The sequence below is a fragment of the Galeopterus variegatus genome, unplaced genomic scaffold (assembly GCF_000696425.1).
Source record: "Galeopterus variegatus unplaced genomic scaffold, G_variegatus-3.0.2 Scaffold6548, whole genome shotgun sequence".
NCBI lineage: Eukaryota > Metazoa > Chordata > Mammalia > Dermoptera > Cynocephalidae > Galeopterus > Galeopterus variegatus.
This window is the reverse complement of record NW_007732659.1, coordinates 92,298-110,555: the sequence shown is the minus strand read 5'-3', so window position 1 is coordinate 110,555 and position 18,258 is coordinate 92,298. Positions and strand designations below refer to the sequence as shown.

The window sequence follows — 18,258 nt, the reverse complement described above, 5'->3', positions numbered from 1 at the left end:
CTACTCCTGGTAGTAAAATCTAGTGTCCTTCTCGGGAAAGTCTCTGAGCCAGGAAGAGTTGGGTCCCGGACCAGGATGGCCCCAGCCCTTCTCTGTGGTCTGTCCCCTCCTAGCTTCTCCTGACTTCCCTCTCTGAGGGCACATGGGGTCATTCTCAGGTGCTGTAAGGACTTCAGAGCTGCTGGTTCTGAGGGGTGGAAAGCAGAAGGGGCTTCCTCCTGTCTCTCTGTTTCTCCTCTCAGATCTGCCTTCTGGAGGCTGCACCCATCCTCAGAGGAAGAGGACATGGCTACTGAGCAAAGGGAAGCAAGGACTCAGGTGAGCTCGTTGCCATCTCAGTTTTCAGTGGATGAACTTTTTTTTCTTTTTTTCCCCTCTAACTGAAATTCTCTACCTAGTACAATCTTCACCAGGATTTGGAGCCCGGGTCCTTTTACGTTGGAGTAGTGGGTCCACCCTTATGGTGGTAGATTCTGTAGGGAATTCTACCTGCCCTCATCTATGTGTAGTGTTTTTCTTTCCTTTCCTTAGCAAACATACCTTTGTTCACTAAATCCATCATATGATCGCTAATTTGGCAGGTAAGATGCCACGTGCCTTTATATCACTAGAAACAGAATACACACACCTGGGAAAATTCCTTTCTGGCCCTGCCTCCTTCACTCATCCAAGTCTCCCTCCCTGCCCTTGGCAAGAATGCTTTTCTTTCTTTTTTTTCTCACCTGAGAATCCTCCTGATACCTTCTCCAGGCTTCTCCAACTCACAGTTTTTAGTTTTTTCTCCCTCTTAACTTTGTGGATCATAGGCCTTATTGTACCACTCCCTAAAAACTGATCTTGACTGCCATTTTTATCTTTATGTTTCACCCCTCCAAGCGAGACATCACATGAGCAAAGGATAGCCACGTTGCAGGAGACACACTTGGAGGGGTCTCCTCAGGAGGCTGGGGAGGGTTTTGTGGAATATCAGTGGTGGAGAGGCAGTGTACGCAAAGGTTAGGAAGTGGGGTTCCGTAGCCAGATGGCCGGGTTTTAACCCATCTCCTCTGTTACTGTTTGTGGGCCTTGGGCAAATGACTCTACCTCTCTGTTTAGTTTCCTCCCCTGTAAAATGGGAGTAATAACCATGCCTACCTCCTAGAGTAAGTGAAAGGATCACATGAGTTAGTGCAGGGAAAGTGTTTGGATCAGGGCTGGACACATAGGTAACTGCTCAGTGTGTGGTTGTTGTGGTAGCTGAATGATATTGTTATGTTAATAATGTTAATGTTGACAGATAGAAACTGCTGTACAGTGTTTCTAGGACCCAGAAAATACTTGTCCTTTCTTTACTCTTCTTCATCTCACGGTAACAATTGATGTTGGGTGTCCCGTGTGCTGGGAAACATGCTGCAGGCTCTACAATTGTTATTTCTCACTCTCGCAGTAGCACAGGAAGTATCCCCATTTTACATACATACAAGGAAACTGGGGCTCAGGTAAGTCAAGCAATCTGAATTCAGCCTCAGACGCGTCTGGCCCTCATTCAGTGCTCGACGTCCAGCCCCTCCTCTGGTACGTCTTTCAGCACATGCACAGATCCAGCCCCATGTTACCAGAGCTCTTCAGCAATGTGACATTATCTTTTGGACTCACAAATGCAGTGGGGTTTGATCTTCCGACGTTACGGCCAGGACCTGACATCGCATATTTGGGCTGCTCTTTTTTTCCTTTAGGTCTTTCTCATTCCATTTCAGTAGAGCCAAGCTGCTTACCTGCTCAGAACCTTCTCCATCCCTGTGTGCCCATGAATCCCATAAGCAAGTTCTCTAACTACACCTGCTGCCCATGCATCAGGACTTGGGTGTAAAACTCAGTGACCAAAAGTTTAAGACCAGAGAGAACAGTGAGGTAGTGCTGGGTTGACAGAAAACTTTAGTTGTGGTCCTGTCACTGTCACGAGTAAAGCATGTGACCTGGAATCTTCACTGTCCTGGACCTCATGTTCCTCATCTCTAAAATAAGGATTGAACTAGGATACGGCGTACAGTCCAACCCAGCTACACAGTTTTCTTTCATTGTTCAAATTATTTCATGCATTTTCCTTGTCTGTCAATTGGATTGTACATTCTCTGAGGGCAAAGATCATTTCCTGTATTCCCCCATATGCCGGTACATTATTTTTCTTATACATGTATTGCATGCTCATGGTAAAAATTTCAGAGAATAAAAAATATAATATATTTGTATAAAAAGTAAAGTTACTCTTACTTCAACATCTGGATATAATTATTGTCAGCCCTTTGGTATGCATCCCTCAGAATCATTTTCTGTGCACATTTATTTATGTATGTATGCATGTATTTACTATTTTAACCTTTTTTTATTTTGGGAAAATATACATACTATAAAATTTACCATTTTAACTCGTTTTGAGTGTATAATTCAGTGGCATTTTAAATACATTGACATCATTGTGCAGTCATTGTCACTATCCATCTCCATCATATAGATTATCTCATTTAGTTCTTAAGCCTATGAAGTAGGCATTTAGAGGCAGTTTTGCAGAGTGGTTAAGAATGGAGATACGGGGCCGGCCCGGTGGCGCACTGCTACAGTGTGCCGCTTGGGAAGTGCGGCGGCGCTCCCACCGAGGGTTCGGATCCCACATACAGACCGGCCGCTCACTGGCTGAGCGAGGTGCGGGCGCAACACCAAGGGTTGCGATCCCGTTGCCGGTCCCGGTCCGGTACGGGCACGACACTGAGGGTTGCGATCCATTGCCGGTCACAAAAAAAGACAAAAAGGGAAAAAAAAAAAAAAAAAAAAAGAATGGAGATACAGACATTCACCTGGATTGCAAATCCACTTTTACCACTGACCAGCTGTGTGACTTGGACAAATTTTTTACCCTCTCCGTGACTTCATTTCTTCTTGTGTAAAATGAGGACAATAATAGTATTTTCCTCATAGGGTTGTTGCTGTAAATGCATTACATGTCCCATAGAAAGCATTCAGTAAATTATAGCTATTTTAATTTTCCATAATTACTATTCTCAAACTTGAGTAGGCACACAGATAGTGCCTTAGGTTATTTAACCTAGTCTTCTTCAGTGAGTATTTAGGTTGTTTCCATTTTTTTGCTCTTACAAACACCATAATAAGTATCCTTGTGGGTGTACTTTTGTGCACTGTTCATTACAATACAATAGTAATTGGTGTACATTATAATAGTAATTGGTGAGTTAAAGAATATACACATTTCTGAGCTTTTTAATATGTATTATCAAGTACTCATCAAAAGAAGATAAACATCTCACAGTAGTTAACACAATGCCTGGTTCATACTTTGCGCTGCTCAGTATATATTTGTCACTGATCAGTTGTTCATTAAACAAATGACCTGGAACCTTCAGAACCTTGAATAGCATCAGAAGCATTTCACACATAGTCCATCTGCTGCCTTCTTCACTCTGTGTGAGGATGGTCCTAGGTTTGCTGGAATGGCTTGTCCTTACAGGTGTCACTGACATTCGAGGATGTGGCTGTGCTCTTTACTCGGGATGAGTGGAGAAAGCTGGATCCTTCTCAGAGGAACTTGTACCGGGATGTGATGCTGGAGAACTATAGTAACCTGGCCTCACTGGGTAAGGAAATTTGCACTATAGATACAGAATTCAGAAATTGGAATATCTCAGCACCCATTCATTCCCTGAATGAAAGCTGTGGGTCATCAAAAAATTTGAGCTGAGTTTTGCCTCAGAATTATACAAATCAGATCTCTATTAAAAAAATATTATAAACACATTCCCTCTTATAGTTATGGAATTGCTCTAGAGAATGGAGGAGAATCACTGTCCTCTTCCCTCTATATAGTAGCACATTGGAAGTTTTCTTCATGGTTCAGGCTTCATTTCTCCACACTTGTTCTATGTTTTGTTTCCTCTTCTCTCAACAGAGGGTTTCGTTCAACATCTGGACCTACCACTTGCCTTTCCAACTTGTCTTTCATAGGGGTCAGCAAACTTTTTTATAAAGGGCTAGGTAGTAAATATTTTAAGCTTTGCAGGTTACATACGGTCTCTGTAACATATTTCTCTCTTTTTTCTTCCCCCCAACCATTCTTGGCATGAGGGCCATACATAAATAGGCGGTGGTCTGGATTTGGCCCAAGACCCATAGTTTGCTGATCATTGCCATCTTTGAAAGGGAGTCAGATTCTCCTCCATTCTGTAGAGCAATTCTCTGAGTTTTGCCCTTAAATCTGAGATATCTCCTTGTTTGGCAGCTGGCTGGTGTGGGGATCTGAACCCTTGACCTCGGTGTGGGATACCTATTTGTGTCAAAACAAGACCAAGCCTTTTTTTTTTTTTTGGGTCTATGAGCAGGACTCCAGTTTGCCAAACCGAGAGTGATCTCCCTGTTGCAGCGAGGAGAAGATCCCTGGAAGGTAGAGAAAGAAAGTCCTGCAGGTTCCTGTCTAGGTGAGTGGGTGGGCCCGAGGTACTGGGAATTGCTGCAGGCAAAGAGTTGGTTAATAAGAGGTGCAGCTTGGAGTGTAGGCTGAAAAACTTCCTGTAGGTTCTCAGTCCTCAGGAAGAGGCGGGGAAGGGGAAGCCCAGATTCCTAGACACAAGTTTCTTCTTATTCTCATGTAATCACTCCACAAATAAATCTCTCTGGACCTCTTTTCTCGTTCTTTTCTGCTGTTTCAGAGAAGGGCTGCATTTTCATGAATTCATTCATTCATGTATTCATATTTAAGGAATTGCAAATAATTAATTCTGGCTGAAGCTCAGGCTATGTATATACGAAAAGAAAGAGATGAGAAAGAAAATGAGATTGGAAAGCTATGTAAGGGCCATGCTGTAAGTGCTTTGGTACAGTACTAAGAGATGTGAACTGTCTGATGGATGACTGGAAATAATTGAAGAATTTAAGCAGAGAATTATATGGTCCTTGATGTCTTAGGAGAATTGGTCTGAATCAAAAACAATTTAAACGTCCTTCAACAGAAAAGTAGCTAAAGAAGCTGTGGTAATATCCTTACTCTGGCATGCATTGCCTGCTAGAAAGAAAGAATACACTGATGTGGACAGAACTCCAAGACCCATTAAGGAGAAAGGCACGTTACAAAGCATTATTATGACATGTCACCGTGTATGTTTAAAGAAAGTTGTGTGTGTGTTTGTCTGTATGTGTATATGCATGGAAGCATTGAGAGAAAGGTTAGGCGGACACACCTTAGTTGGTTGCATTAGTTACACTTGGAATAGGATCAAGAATAAGGGTGCTGAAAGAGGATTTTATTTACATACAGTGTTTTAATTTTTCACAAAGAATATAATCATGAAGTTCTTATGTGATTTGAATTTAATAAAAATGGTCACTTCAGAAGCATTGTGGGGGATAGATTTACATTGATAAAGGTGGGAAACCTTGCAGTGCTTCTTGCAGTAATGTAGGCAGGAGTTAGTATGGCTTTGACGAAGGCCTGTGCTGTGGGGTTCATGAGGGAAGAGAGGGAGCCAGCTTGATAAGGGTACAGGATGAGTTCAGTGTGGGATGGTTTTCATTTGAGATGTGAATGAAATACTTGGGTAGAAATCTCTGGTGGACAGTTATATAGACAGGGTTGGAACCCAAATGGGAGATCAGGGAGCCATCAATAGGAAGGTGGAATTTGAAGCCTTGAGCTGACCGTGTGAGAGAACAGAGCAGAGAGCAGAATCCCAGGAACCAACATTTATGTGTTGGGTAAGAAAGAGGAATCTGACCAGGCCTGAGAAGTAATCAGAGGAGAGAAAAGGAGAGGCAGCCGTCAGTGACTGAGAGTTCTGTACTTGGGATGTTGAACCCTCACCCCTGCTTTGTCGTCCCTTTGTAAGTGGTGAGCAAGTCTGTGCTGGGTGCAGGCGGGATAGCCTTGGGCAGAAAGGGATGCAGGTCCTGCACTGGGGAGCTCACAATCTAGTGGGGAGGACAAGGGCGAATGCACTGACACACACAGGTTGAGAATTACTCATTCTGGGAAGGACAACATGCCATGAGAAGGCAGAACAGGAGGGGCAGTGTCAGCAAAGGCTTCCCTGAGGAAGGGCCGGAAATCCCAGCATGTGGAGAATGTTCCAGGCCCTAGTAATGGCGTATGCGAAGGTCTGGAGAAGGGAATCCCGCATGTCCACAGGGAGCAAAGGCAGGGGTAAATGCAGCAGGAAGGAACAGCGGGGATCAGCTCCCACTAAGCCACAGGCCCTGGCTTAGGATTTGGTCCCTGCCTGAGAGCCCAGTACAGGTTCTGAGCAGTCGTAAGCAGCCTGGGGCCAAGCCCAGGTGTACACTCTACAGAGACCATCCTGCGGCCACCACGAAAACCCTCATGGCAGAGAAGTGTAAGGGCTGGTCAGCAGCTATTATATCCAGAGAGTAGGTGATGGCCTGGGCCGTGGGCACAGCAAGGAACTGTAGGACAGACCGCCTCAGCCCAAAAGCCCAGGCTGTCATCTGGGAGAAATACACTAACTGTGGAAACTGCCAGAAGCCATCACAAAGTAAACAACACAGGCAGGAGCTAGCCAGTTGATGGTTAGGAGAGGTGCCAGTCCAGCTTTTAGGTGTGGACTGAGTCTGGTGTGAAAGATCAGAGGAAGAGAAGAAAGAATGGTTCCGGAGCATCCGGTAGGGGAACGAGTCTCGCTTCCTGAGAGGAGTGACTCTTCGTTGGATTAAAATGAGTAGAATGAATGAATGGAGTCCAGAGCTGTCCAGAGAGACTTGGGCACCTACCAGTGGGGCAGGGGGTGCTCAGCCCCCTCCCCAGGTTTGTGAGCACGTCCTGAAGGAAAACTGAGTGGATTAATGAGTGAAGTGATGGACATCAGAGCTGTTTTCTGATCCTCCTGATGGGATGGCACTACTTTCATTCATCAAAGATGGAAGTCGGGGGAGAGTCCTGGAGGTGCTGACGTGTGGTTGTGTCTGTGCTATGCCCTGCGAGGCTCACATCGGCCTGGACCAAAGTGGCCTCAGAACAGCTTCCCTTCCCAGCGGGAGCACACTTCACTGCGAGCACCATTGAAGGACCTGGGTGTTCTTGGAATTGCCTCAGATTATTGGCTCTAGACCAGAACTAAATACCCACCTTTGCACAGCCAGTGGCGGAAAAGCTTATGTTCCCAGTGGTAGGACTCCCTAGAACCTCAAAATGTACTTTGAAAAAGTTATTTTTACTTTGAAACTATTCACAAATAGGAAAAACAAAACAACATAAAAAGAAAAACTTGTGTCGTCTTGTGGTATCAAAGTTCTAAATTGAGTGAAGGGAAAAAATGGCTCAAAGAATATGTCTCTCTCGTTTGGTCTCTTGCTTAAGGAATGAGCCCAGTGTGTAGTCACTGAGGTTGTGCTTTTCTGAAGAGTTGTAATAAGAATAATGGGGTTAAACCAACTTGTACATCTCATAAGCTTGGTTTACACCCAAGTGTGAAAATATTCTGGAAATCTACAGTTTTTAAAATTCCAGGGATGATCTAGGTAATCAAGTCCTTCCAATGAAAGTTTGTTTTTCTATCCTTGTCTTTTTCTTTGTCTTCCTTGTCTTTCTTCCTTTGTTTTCCTGATGCAGGAAGCCCTCCAGGGTGTACTGAACCATGTGGGGTGTGAGCTGAGGGTCGCTCAGCAGCTTTGCTGGGGCTGCATCTGCACACTGAAAGGGGCATCTTTTGCTGATTGGCACAAGGTGCCGCAGGGGTTAGCAGCAGCCCTAGTCACATAGTAGTGGTTTTTAAAGTGACTGTTGTTACAGGTGAAAGTGGAGCCAGAGTGCTTTGTAGCCCTGTTTCATTTGTGTGAGTTTATCTTGTTCTTGTCCCCCTGCTTTCCCCAACATGGGCCCTGCACCTCCCTCCTGCCACCACCATCTCTTCTCCTTGTAGCTGCCAGAATGATCTATTTAAAAGGTAAATTGGGTTGTGTCACTCCAATGCTCAAAACCTCTTGTGTCTCTGTCACATAGAGCACAGTCCAGAGTCCCCGTCATGGCCTTCAGAGACCTACATGGTCTGGCCTCGGCCACCTCTTCACCTCCGTTTCCTGCTCTGCCCTTCATTTGAGAACTCTTAATTACCTTGGCTGCCCTGCGGTTCACCTCACGGGCCAAGGGGGCTCCCACCTTAGGGCCTCTGCACTTGCTTTTTCTTTCCTTTTCTTGACCATTTCTCCTCCTCATGACCATGTGCCTATGTGGCTCACCACTGTCTTGCATTGCATAGGTTTCTGCTCAGGTGTCACTTTTTTGAACAGGAGCAGCTTGTCTAAAACATGGCCCTCCATCCTGTATGTTGTTTATCCCCTCGCCATGATTTATTTTCCTTCCGCATGCTTATCACTGCACAATAGTACATATTTATTCATCATCTGTCTTTTCCTCTGCATTGTAAGCAACTCTCTTGTGCCGTGTTGCCTGTGCCATTCGTTCCCATTTCCTCAAAACCTAAAACAGTACGTGGCCAGAGTAGGCTTCCAGTGATATAATGAGTGCATGAGTGACTTGGACTAGGTTAGTGGTGATGGAGACAGAAATAAGTGAACCAATTCCAGAGATGTCTAGGAGATAAAAGCAGCAGGACTTGGAGATTGATTAGGTTTGATAGACAATGGAGATGGAGTTCTCAGAAATGCTTGCTTTGTTTGTGGCTTGTTCTGGGATGGACAGTGAAATCATTTGCTGAGATTGAGTAACACTGGAAGATCAGATTGGAGGATGGTATAAATTTGATTTTGGATGAATTAAATTGTCTTTGATTGACCCAGTTATCCTAGTAGAAATGTCAAGTAGCCTGCTGGCTTTGCATTACTACACTTCGAAATATAGATTGAGCATGAAATGTAAATTTGGGAGATGCTGGTCAGTCTAGATTAATCGAAACAAGTGTTGAGGTTGAGTTAGCCTAGGAAGAAGGTTCAGATTACAGTAAGAGGAAGAAAGAGCCTAGGACTCAGTCTTGAGGAACTCCAGCATTTTGAGGAGCCAGGTAGAGAAAAATAAACTCATAGGGAAGACAGGTGTAGGTGTACGATAGGAAGAAAATTGGGAGAGTGTGGTGCCACTGAAGGCAAGGCTCATAATAAGATGGTAGCAGTAGAGATGCGGAGAAGTAGATGAATTTGAGATATATTTATAAACAGTTCTTGGTAATTGATTAGATGAGGGATCAGAGAGAGAGGGGCGTGAAGGATGCCTCTCAAGGTTTAAACTGAGAACTGGTGCCATTTACAGAGACAGAACTTAAACAGGTTGGAGGGAATAATCATGAATTTGGTTTTAGGTATCTTGACTTTGAGGTGACTTTGAGGCGTCTCAGTTGCAAGTTTGAGTCGGCTGTAAGTGAGAGTAGAGAGCAAAGAAGTTTTGCCTAGAGTATAATTTTGTAATTGAAGCTGGCCCATAGACAGAGACAGAGAGTGACAGGAATTGGAGGCCTAGGACTAAACCCTAAGGAGATCTGAAGATTACAGATGAGGAGGAGGGAAATGAGTACACAAAGGAGACTGTGGCTCACGGGAAGTGAGAAGAGTGTGGAGTAAGGTATGGGGTCACTCTAGTTTAGGAAGAGGGAAAAGAGGGATCCGTGTCACATTGCTGCTGAGAGGTAAGTGAGGTGAGAAGTGAAGAGAATGTCTTGTCTTAGCCACATGGAGATCATAGTGGCCTTAGCAAGGGTAGTAGTGGGGCAGAAGCAAGAATGGGACTGATGGGGTGAGTGGAAGGGAAGAGGTGGACAACTGCAGGACGCACTCTACGTAGGAGGACGTTCAGGGCAGAAAACACATATGTGTGTGTGTGTGTAGAGAGAAAGTCAGATGTGAAGAAGAGACAGCAGCAATAGTTGGAAGAGCTCTTCTATCCGCATATAAACAAATATGTATATTTTTCTTCTTTCTTCATTCCGGTTCTACTATGCAATACACCTTATTCTGCCCCCTTTCACTTGATGTATACTGAAGCCCTTTCCATGTCAGTACAGAGAGAGCTTCCTCACTCTGGGGAGTAGTTCTGAGGCCTCAGTCTGCTCTCTTCTTGGTTACCTGTAGTCCTGGATGATGTTAGCTCAGCAGGTCCAGTTTGGGCTAGGATTATATAAATGTTATGTTTGTTTATTAGCAATATGGAAATTGATTTAAAGCTTTATAGCTATATTTTTATTATGTCCTAATGTAGAGTCCTGATGTATTAAAGTTAGATGAGTCCAAATGTCCGTCAAAGGAATCTGGTTGAATAAACCGTGGTAAATCCACACAATAGAATTTTGTGCAGATGTAAAAAGGTATGAAGAAGGCCTCTGCAAGTTCCGCTGTGAGCTGATCTCCAGAATATAGCAGTAAGTGGGAAAAAGAACAAAACTGTAAGTATAGTACTTATTTATAGGAGTGGGGAAGGGGATACCCCCCTCCCAAGAAAAAGTGTGTGTATATTTTTTTATTTAAAAAAAAAGAAGGAAAAAAAGAAGATAAAGGCAGATCAATAAAAATGGTTACCTATAAGGTGAAGGAAGAAAAAGGGTGGAGGGAACAGGGATAGAATCTAGAAGTTTTTGAAGATCTTATTTAATAATTTTGACTTTAGAACTATAAAATGTTTTATAAAATTATAAGAAAATTAAATAAAAACAAAAAAGTATCCCCTAACTATTGAAAGCAAAATGAAACAAATGACCCTAATTGCATTTCAGGTTCGTGGCTTGGCCATGTAGAGAATAATTATTTCAAATTCCTTTGACATATGATAAGTTTATACATAAGGGCAAAAATAACTGCAAACAGTGTTAATTTTGGTGGGCATGACAATAGTAGTTTTGATACATTTACGGATGGAATGATTGACGTCTGGGATTTGCTTTAGCATAATCTAGGAGGAGCAGTGTAGGGGTTTGTGTAGTTTGCTAGGACTGCTATGACACAGTACCACTAACTGGGTGGCTTACAGCAACAGACATTTATTGCCTCACAGTTCTGGAGGATAGGAGTCCAAAATCAGGGTATTGGCAGGGCCCTGCTCCCTCTAAGACTCTGCATAGAAAGGGCCCTGCTCCATCTAAGACTCTCCCTTTCCTTTTCCCGTCTTGTACTGGTGACCGGCAGTATTTGGTGTTCCTTGGTTTGCAGCCACACCAGTCATATCTCCACCTTTGTCTTCACATCGTGTTCTCCTTGTGTGTCTTTATATCATGTTTCCTCTGTGTATTTCTGTGTCCAAATTTCCCCATTTTACAATGACATCAGTCATAATGGATTAGAGCCCACCCTGGTAACGTCATATTAATTTGATTAAATATGCAAAGACCCTATTTCCAAATAAGGTTACATTCTGAGGTACTAGAAGTTAGGGCTTAAACATAGCTTTATTTGAGTGACACAATTCAGCCCTTAACAATGTAGAACAGGGTTGGTGATTGTTGAAGCTGGCTTGGGGATTCATTGTACAATTCACTCTGCTTTTTTATATGCAAATATGCAGTACTGCCTCCTTTGTTGGTGTTATATACAGTTCCCAGCATAGCTCTCTCAGTTCTCTGACTCTAGAAAACCTTGTGAGACTGCAAATGCAAGTGACATTTTTATAGGAGTAACTTTGAATCTGCCTGCCTACAGGATAAGGTGGTGAGGGATACTTTAATAAGTACTTGAATAAGTCTGGAAAGCTGGCTGGGGTTCGAAGACTTAGATGCTGCCTTCAGCATGAGGGTTCCCCTTCCATCTAGGCTATGGCTAATCCTTTAAATTCCCATCTTTGATGTCAGTTCTTCCAGAAAACTAACCACCACCTGCACCCCTTCCCTACTGCACTCTCCACTCTCTAAGGATAATTTGGATTTTGTACTAAGCTCATGTTTGCATCCATGTCTACCTTGTGTTTTTGTTGTAGAAATTATCACATTGTGTTGTGATTGCCTAGTGACATTTTTGTCTCTAATGCCAAACTGTAAACTCCTTGAACAAAAGAACTGTTTCTTTTCATTACTGGATCCATAGTGTATTGCGCATCACCAGTGCCTAGGACCTAGTAGGTGCTTTTTAAATATTTGATAAATGAGTAAAATAAGGAGCAATCAATGCTTTTTGAACTAACAAAAGGAGTTTTATGTATTGAGGGATGAATCCAGTGGGAAATAATACTGGAAAGGTGAGAAACGGGGGTCAAAGGAGCAAATTGAGGGTCAGTAGCGGTAGCCACTCTAGAGTAAGGAGATCCTGAACTTGGACTTGTTAGTGACAGCGTTAGAAAGTGATGCAATTTAAGAGAATTTGATGACTCCCTAGACTTGGAATGCAGGAGAGAGAGGATTCCAAGATGAAACTGAGAATCTGGAAAGGTTATGGAAGGTATCTGGAAAGTAACTGGAAAGGTTATGATGTCATTCTGAACTTGGAAACTTAGAAAAAGGGTTTGAAAAGGAATGTACTTTTCAAACATTCAGATTTGGACAGGCTAAGTTTAAAAAGAAAGATACTGAAATGGAAATTCTAGTAGGCAGTTGGAAAAACCTCTATTTTTAGAAGAGTCAGAGTAGACATTTGTGTAGGAGGTGTGGGAGTGGATGAAATCATCTAGGGAGGGAAGAAGACTGAAGAGACATTCAAAGTGTATTAAGAGCCAGGGGGGAGAATCTAGACGTAATGACAGGAACTAGTCAGGGCAGTGGTAATTAGCAAGATCATTCTGGTCTCTAAACTTCTGACCCGAGTCTTAACCTTGTTCATGAGGTAACTCAGTCCCAGGCTTGATTCTAGGAGGGAGCAAAGGTTGAAATGCACCTCAGGAGACATTTGTAGGCCTGTAGAAAATTCTAAGTAGATCATAAGGGACAATTAGGATATCCGTAATCCAGGACTCATGTTTGCTTCAGTGGAAAACAGGAATTCAGGACTAAGGCATTGGCACTTTAGAGTGTGCATGGGTTTCCCATGGACCCTTGTAGCTGTAATCACTTTGATTAAAAAATAAAAATTCCCCATGTCGCATTTCCTTATTCTCCTTTAAACAAAAAGTTTTAAAAGGGTTTCTGTACTTGATGTTTCTCTTTTCCTTTGCTCTGTGCACTCCAGTTGGGCTTTCTTCCTTACTATTCCAATAAGAGCACTGTCATTAAATCCCAAGCAACTTTTACCTTGCCACAATCAGGGTTAAGTTTTTAATCGTCAAGTTATTTGTCACAATTGATCATTCACTCCTCCCTAAAGTACTTCCCTCCTTTGGCTTCTAAAACACTATACTCTTCCTGATATTCTTCTTAACCACTAAATGTCACAGTGACCAAGTGATTTCTTTCAGTTCTTTTGCTTTAAATAAAACCAGCATGCTGATGACTACCAACTGCCTATCTATAGACCTTTTCCTGCAACTCCAGAATAATATAATCGGCTCTCCATATTCTGCAGGTTCTGCATCAGTAGACTCAACCAAGCACAAGTCAAAAATATTTTGATCCACAGTTGGTTGAAAATACCATATTTTTAATCTGGTTGGTTTGATGCATACTGGTATCAAAAATACTGTATTTTCAACCTGCAGTTGATGGAATTTATGGATGTGGACGCTACAGATACAGAGGGCTGACTAAGGGAGTTGGGCATCTGTAGATTTTGGTATCTGTGGAGGCCGTGGAACCAGTACCCTGCAAATACTGTGGGCTGACTGTATACAACTGACTATTTTGATATCTTCAGTGTCTGTTAAGGCATCTCAGTCATAACAAACATATTTAAAACAGATACCCCCTCAGGCTTGCTCTTTTCCTACTTTTTCCTTTGTCAGTGACTGTTACCAGCATTCATCACCTTCAGGCCAGAAACCTCGGAGTGACTGGTAACTTTTCTTTTTCCCTCTTAGTGCCCTGTTCTTAGTCTCAGCCCTGTTAGCTCTTCCTACCTGCTTTCTCACCTACACAGCTACAGCAGCTTTGTAAGGGCCCTCTCCTCTCTGCTTCCACTTGTGCTTCAGTACATTCTATTCTCTACGCAGCAGCCAACTTCAGTGAGTCCGTAATTCCTTCATGGCTTCCCGTTATGTTCAGAGTAAAACTCCAAGGCCCCTCAGGTGACCTAGGGTCCCTTGCATGATTTGCCTCCTTCCTTTTGCTCCTTTACCACCTTCCCTCTTGCTCACTGAACTCGAGCCACACCGGTCTCTTTGCTGTTCCTCTGAAGTCAGGCTTACTTTTGTTTGCTGCTGCTTATGCCTGTGAAGCTCTCTCTTCAGATAGCCATGTGGCTTTCATTCATTTACTTATTATTTGTCACTTCATCCCCCCTCCGTCCACAGCACACACATACCAAAGTATAAGCTGCTTGAAGGCTAGAACCCCATCCTATTCAACACGTTATCTGCGTTCCCCTGAACATTACCTGACCCATAGTAGGCACTTACTGGATATTTGTGAATGGAAAGGATGTCCCCAGCATATGTAAACATAAAGAAACAAGGAAAAACATGGAGTGCTCCAGAAACTGCGTGTAGTTCACAGCACACCTGGCGAGAAGCCAGGGGAGGTAGGTGAGCACAGAGATAGAGAAATGTCGGATCCAGTGCACCTTGTTCACCAAGTTCAGGACTCTAGACCTCAAATAAGAGTCATTGACGATCTATCGGAGGAAGATCTTCTTAAGGAAGTTTGCAACACAATAAGGTATGGGTTTTAGAAAGATTACTCTGACTGCAGTGTGGAGACTGAATTGTCAGAGAGCATGATTGAAGGCAGGGAGACTAGTTAGGAGACTATGGTAGAGACAGTAGTGCATGGGAAACAAAGTACCTCTTAGATACCCAATCCTGATGCTCAGGGCTCTAGTAAGGCTGAGGTGGTCACATAGCTGCAGCTTGTCTTTACACTAAGGCCCAAGGCAGGGTCTATACCATTACTTATAGTCCAGAATCTAAATTGCGGAATCTTGCTACCTTCTTGCCAGCACATGTACTAAATCTGGCAACAATGGCTTATATACACACGGGAAAGTGTTCCATTTTTGTCACCACACCCTGTACATTTGGCCCAAGTAAAGGATTGAAATTTGATTGATTTAGAAAGCCTACAGTGGAGAAATAACTAAGAAAGCATTAAGCAAAGAGTAAAAAAAAAAAAAAAAAAAAAAAACCTCTTTTTCTTACAATAAATAGTAAAGATATGCGTACATATAATATTAGTTAAGGAGTGGTGTGGAGTGGGGAAAAAAATTCCAAAACCCTGAGAATATTGTTTTTGAAAGAGGATACAGAAGAGGAGTTATCCATGAAGGAAACTGAAAAATGAACACTGGTAGAAGAAAAGAGAAAGCAGACTATATTATATTCACTAAGCAGAAGGAATTTGTACAGAGGTGAGTGAGGAAGTGAATGTCAAATAAGTAGGAATCTCAGATACAATGAGGTGCAAGGGATCCCTGTATTCATCTGTTTCTGCTGCTTATAATAGAATACCTAAAATTGGGTATTTTATAAGGAAACAGTATTTATTGCTTATAGTTTCAGAGGCTGGGAAGTCCAAAATCCAGGGAACACCTGGTGAGGGCCATGTTCTTGGTAGTGTCTCTACAGCGATGCAGGGTGTCACATGGCAAATGGCTTAAGGAAGAAAGAGCTAAGCTTCTCACTCACCCTACTTGTAGAGCCATCATAACCACACCCATGGCCACCATTAAACCATCGATGGATTAATCCTTCACTAGGGGCATGGTCCTCACAATTTAATCATTTCGTATAGGCCTACCTTTCAATTACCATAACCCTCTTAAAACTGTCACAGTGGGGATTAAGTCCCAATTATGAACTTTGGGGAACACATTTGCCCGTAACAGTCTCCTTAAATGGTCAACTCTAGCCCAGGAGAAAATGCCAAACTGAGCACAACTATTCCCCTGAAAAAATTTAATATTTATTGAATTCTGTTCTTTACCACTTTTTCATGTTAACCCTGCTTTACCTTTTTATATCCATGCCTGTCTGTTGATCTTTGACTCTTTTCAGCCCTCCCTATATAGTTTTTCTTGTTTGATGTATGAACAGGCTGCCTTCCTAGCTTGCAGCTGTTGGTTTCATGCCTACCTTGTAGCGGTGCAGTAATGCTTTCCTGTTTGAACTAGCCCTGAAACCTCAGTTACCAATGTACCGTCCTGGAAGGCAACTTCTCCAAGGGTTTGAAGTGTGTGTGTGTATAAGTGTAATATATATGTATATATACATATATGCATGTATATGTGTATATATGAAATTAATATGTAAGTAAAAATATTTGACATTGTTCAAATTAAGATATATATGTAACTAAAGCAGATTAACAGAGCAAACAAGTTTTATATGTAATTGGTTTGCCATCAAGAGGATATATTGGAAAAGAGGGCATAATATACTTGTAAAAAACGCTTATGTTAGAGAAAAGTGAGATATATAGATTTAGAAAGATATATAAATATACTATATATGTGTATATAATGTGTATATATAATATATTATGACAGTTTATAATATATATGTAACACACTGGTAAGTGCTATAGTAAGGGGAATGGACTGTGGAAGCTCAGAGTCAAGAAAAGACTAAAAGAGAGTTAACTTTTGAATTGAATCTGAAGAATACAAAGGCATTTGGCATGGGAGAACAGAGGGGAAGACATTTCAGATTACGAATGATTACACAAAGAAGAGAAATGTCAAGAAGATAATTTAGGAGTCTATCATGGACTTTGTATTCTGATCCCAGACTGCCTTGCCCAGCTAATGCTTCCCTTTTAATCTCTTTTCTCCATTAGCAAATTCTTATGGTCACTCTTACTCTCTTATGCTCTTTATTTATTTATTTATTTACTTATAATAATTTTATTTTGTCAATATACAATGTGGTTGATTATTGTGGCCCATTACTGAAAACTCCTTCCCTCCTCCCTCTCCCCTTCTTCCCTCCCCCCTCTCCCCTTCCTCCCAACAACCTCATGTGTTTGCTTGTCATATCAACTTCAAGGAATTGTACTTGTTGTGTCTTCTTCCTTCCCCACCCACAGTTTATTTGTGTATTTATTTATTTATTTTTAGCTCCCACAAATAAGTGAGAACATGTGATATTTCTCTTTCTGTACCTGACTCGTTTCACTTCATATAATTCTCTCTAGGTCCATCCATGTTGTTGCAAATGGCAGTATTTCATTCTTTCTTATAGCAGAGTAGTATTGCATTGTGTAGATATACAACATTTTCTGTATCCACTCATCTGATGATGGACATTTGGGCAGGTCCCAACTCTTAGCTATTGTAAATAGTGCTGCAGTGAACATTGGAGAACAGGTGAACCTTCACCTTGATGATTTCCATTCCTCTGGGTATATTCTCAGCAGTGGGATAGCTGGGTCATATGGTAGATCTATCTGCAATTCTTTGAGGAACCTCCATACCATTTTCCATAGAGGCTGCACCATTTCGCAGTCCCACAGACAATGTATGAGAGTTCCTTTTTCTCCACAACCTCGCCCGCATTTATTGTTCACAGTCTTTTGGATATTAGCCATCCTAACTGGGGTGAGATGGTATCTCAGTGTGGTTTTGATTTGCATTTCCTCAGTGCTTAGTGATGTGGAGCATTTTTTCATATGTCTGTTGGCCATTCATATATCTTCCTTTGAGAAATGCCCATTTAGCTCTTTTGCCCATTTTTTAATTGGGTTGCTTGTTTTTTTCTTGTAAAGTTGTTTGAGTTCTTTATATATTCTGGATATTAGTCCTTTGTCAGATGTGTATTTTGCAAATATTTTCTCCCACTCTGTTGGCTGTCTTTTAGCTCTGTTAATTGTTTCTTTTGCTGTGCAGAAGCTTTTTAGTTTGATATAGTCCCATTTGTTAATTTTTCCTTTGGTTGCCCGTGCTTTTGGGGTCATATTCATGAAGTCTGTGTCCAGTCCTACTTCCTGAAGTGTTTCTCCTATGTTTTCTTTAATAAGTTTTATTGTTTCGGGGGTATATATTTAAATCCTTGATCTATTTTGAGTTGATTTTGGTATATGGTGAGAGGTATGGGTCTAGTTTCATTGTTCTGCATATGGATATCCAGTTCTCCCAGCACCATTTGCTGAAGAGGCAGTCTCTTCCCCAGTGTATAGGCTTGGTGTCTTTGTCAAAGATCAGATGGCTGTAGGGGTGTGGGTTGATTTCTGGATTCTCTATTCTATTCCATTGATCATTCATGGCTCAGTTTTGGGAGCTTGTGTGTGTCCAGAAATTTATCTGTTTCCTCCAGATTTT

The 18,258-nt window shown here is 42.1% G+C and overlaps 1 protein-coding gene across 1 annotated transcript in view; it reads left to right on the top strand.

Moving 5' to 3' along the window:
* The first annotated feature begins 35 nt into the window (after positions 1-35).
* The window catches only part of ZNF354A (zinc finger protein 354A), a 21,923-nt gene continuing 3,700 nt past the window's right edge, over positions 36-18,258 (top strand). Inside the window, exons 1-3 of the mRNA XM_008590998.1 lie at positions 36-318; positions 3,500-3,626; positions 4,368-4,463. Coding sequence (XP_008589220.1) covers positions 286-318; positions 3,500-3,626; positions 4,368-4,463 — 256 coding nt within the window. The 5' untranslated portion in view covers positions 36-285. The remainder of the gene's footprint in view (positions 319-3,499; positions 3,627-4,367; positions 4,464-18,258) is intronic.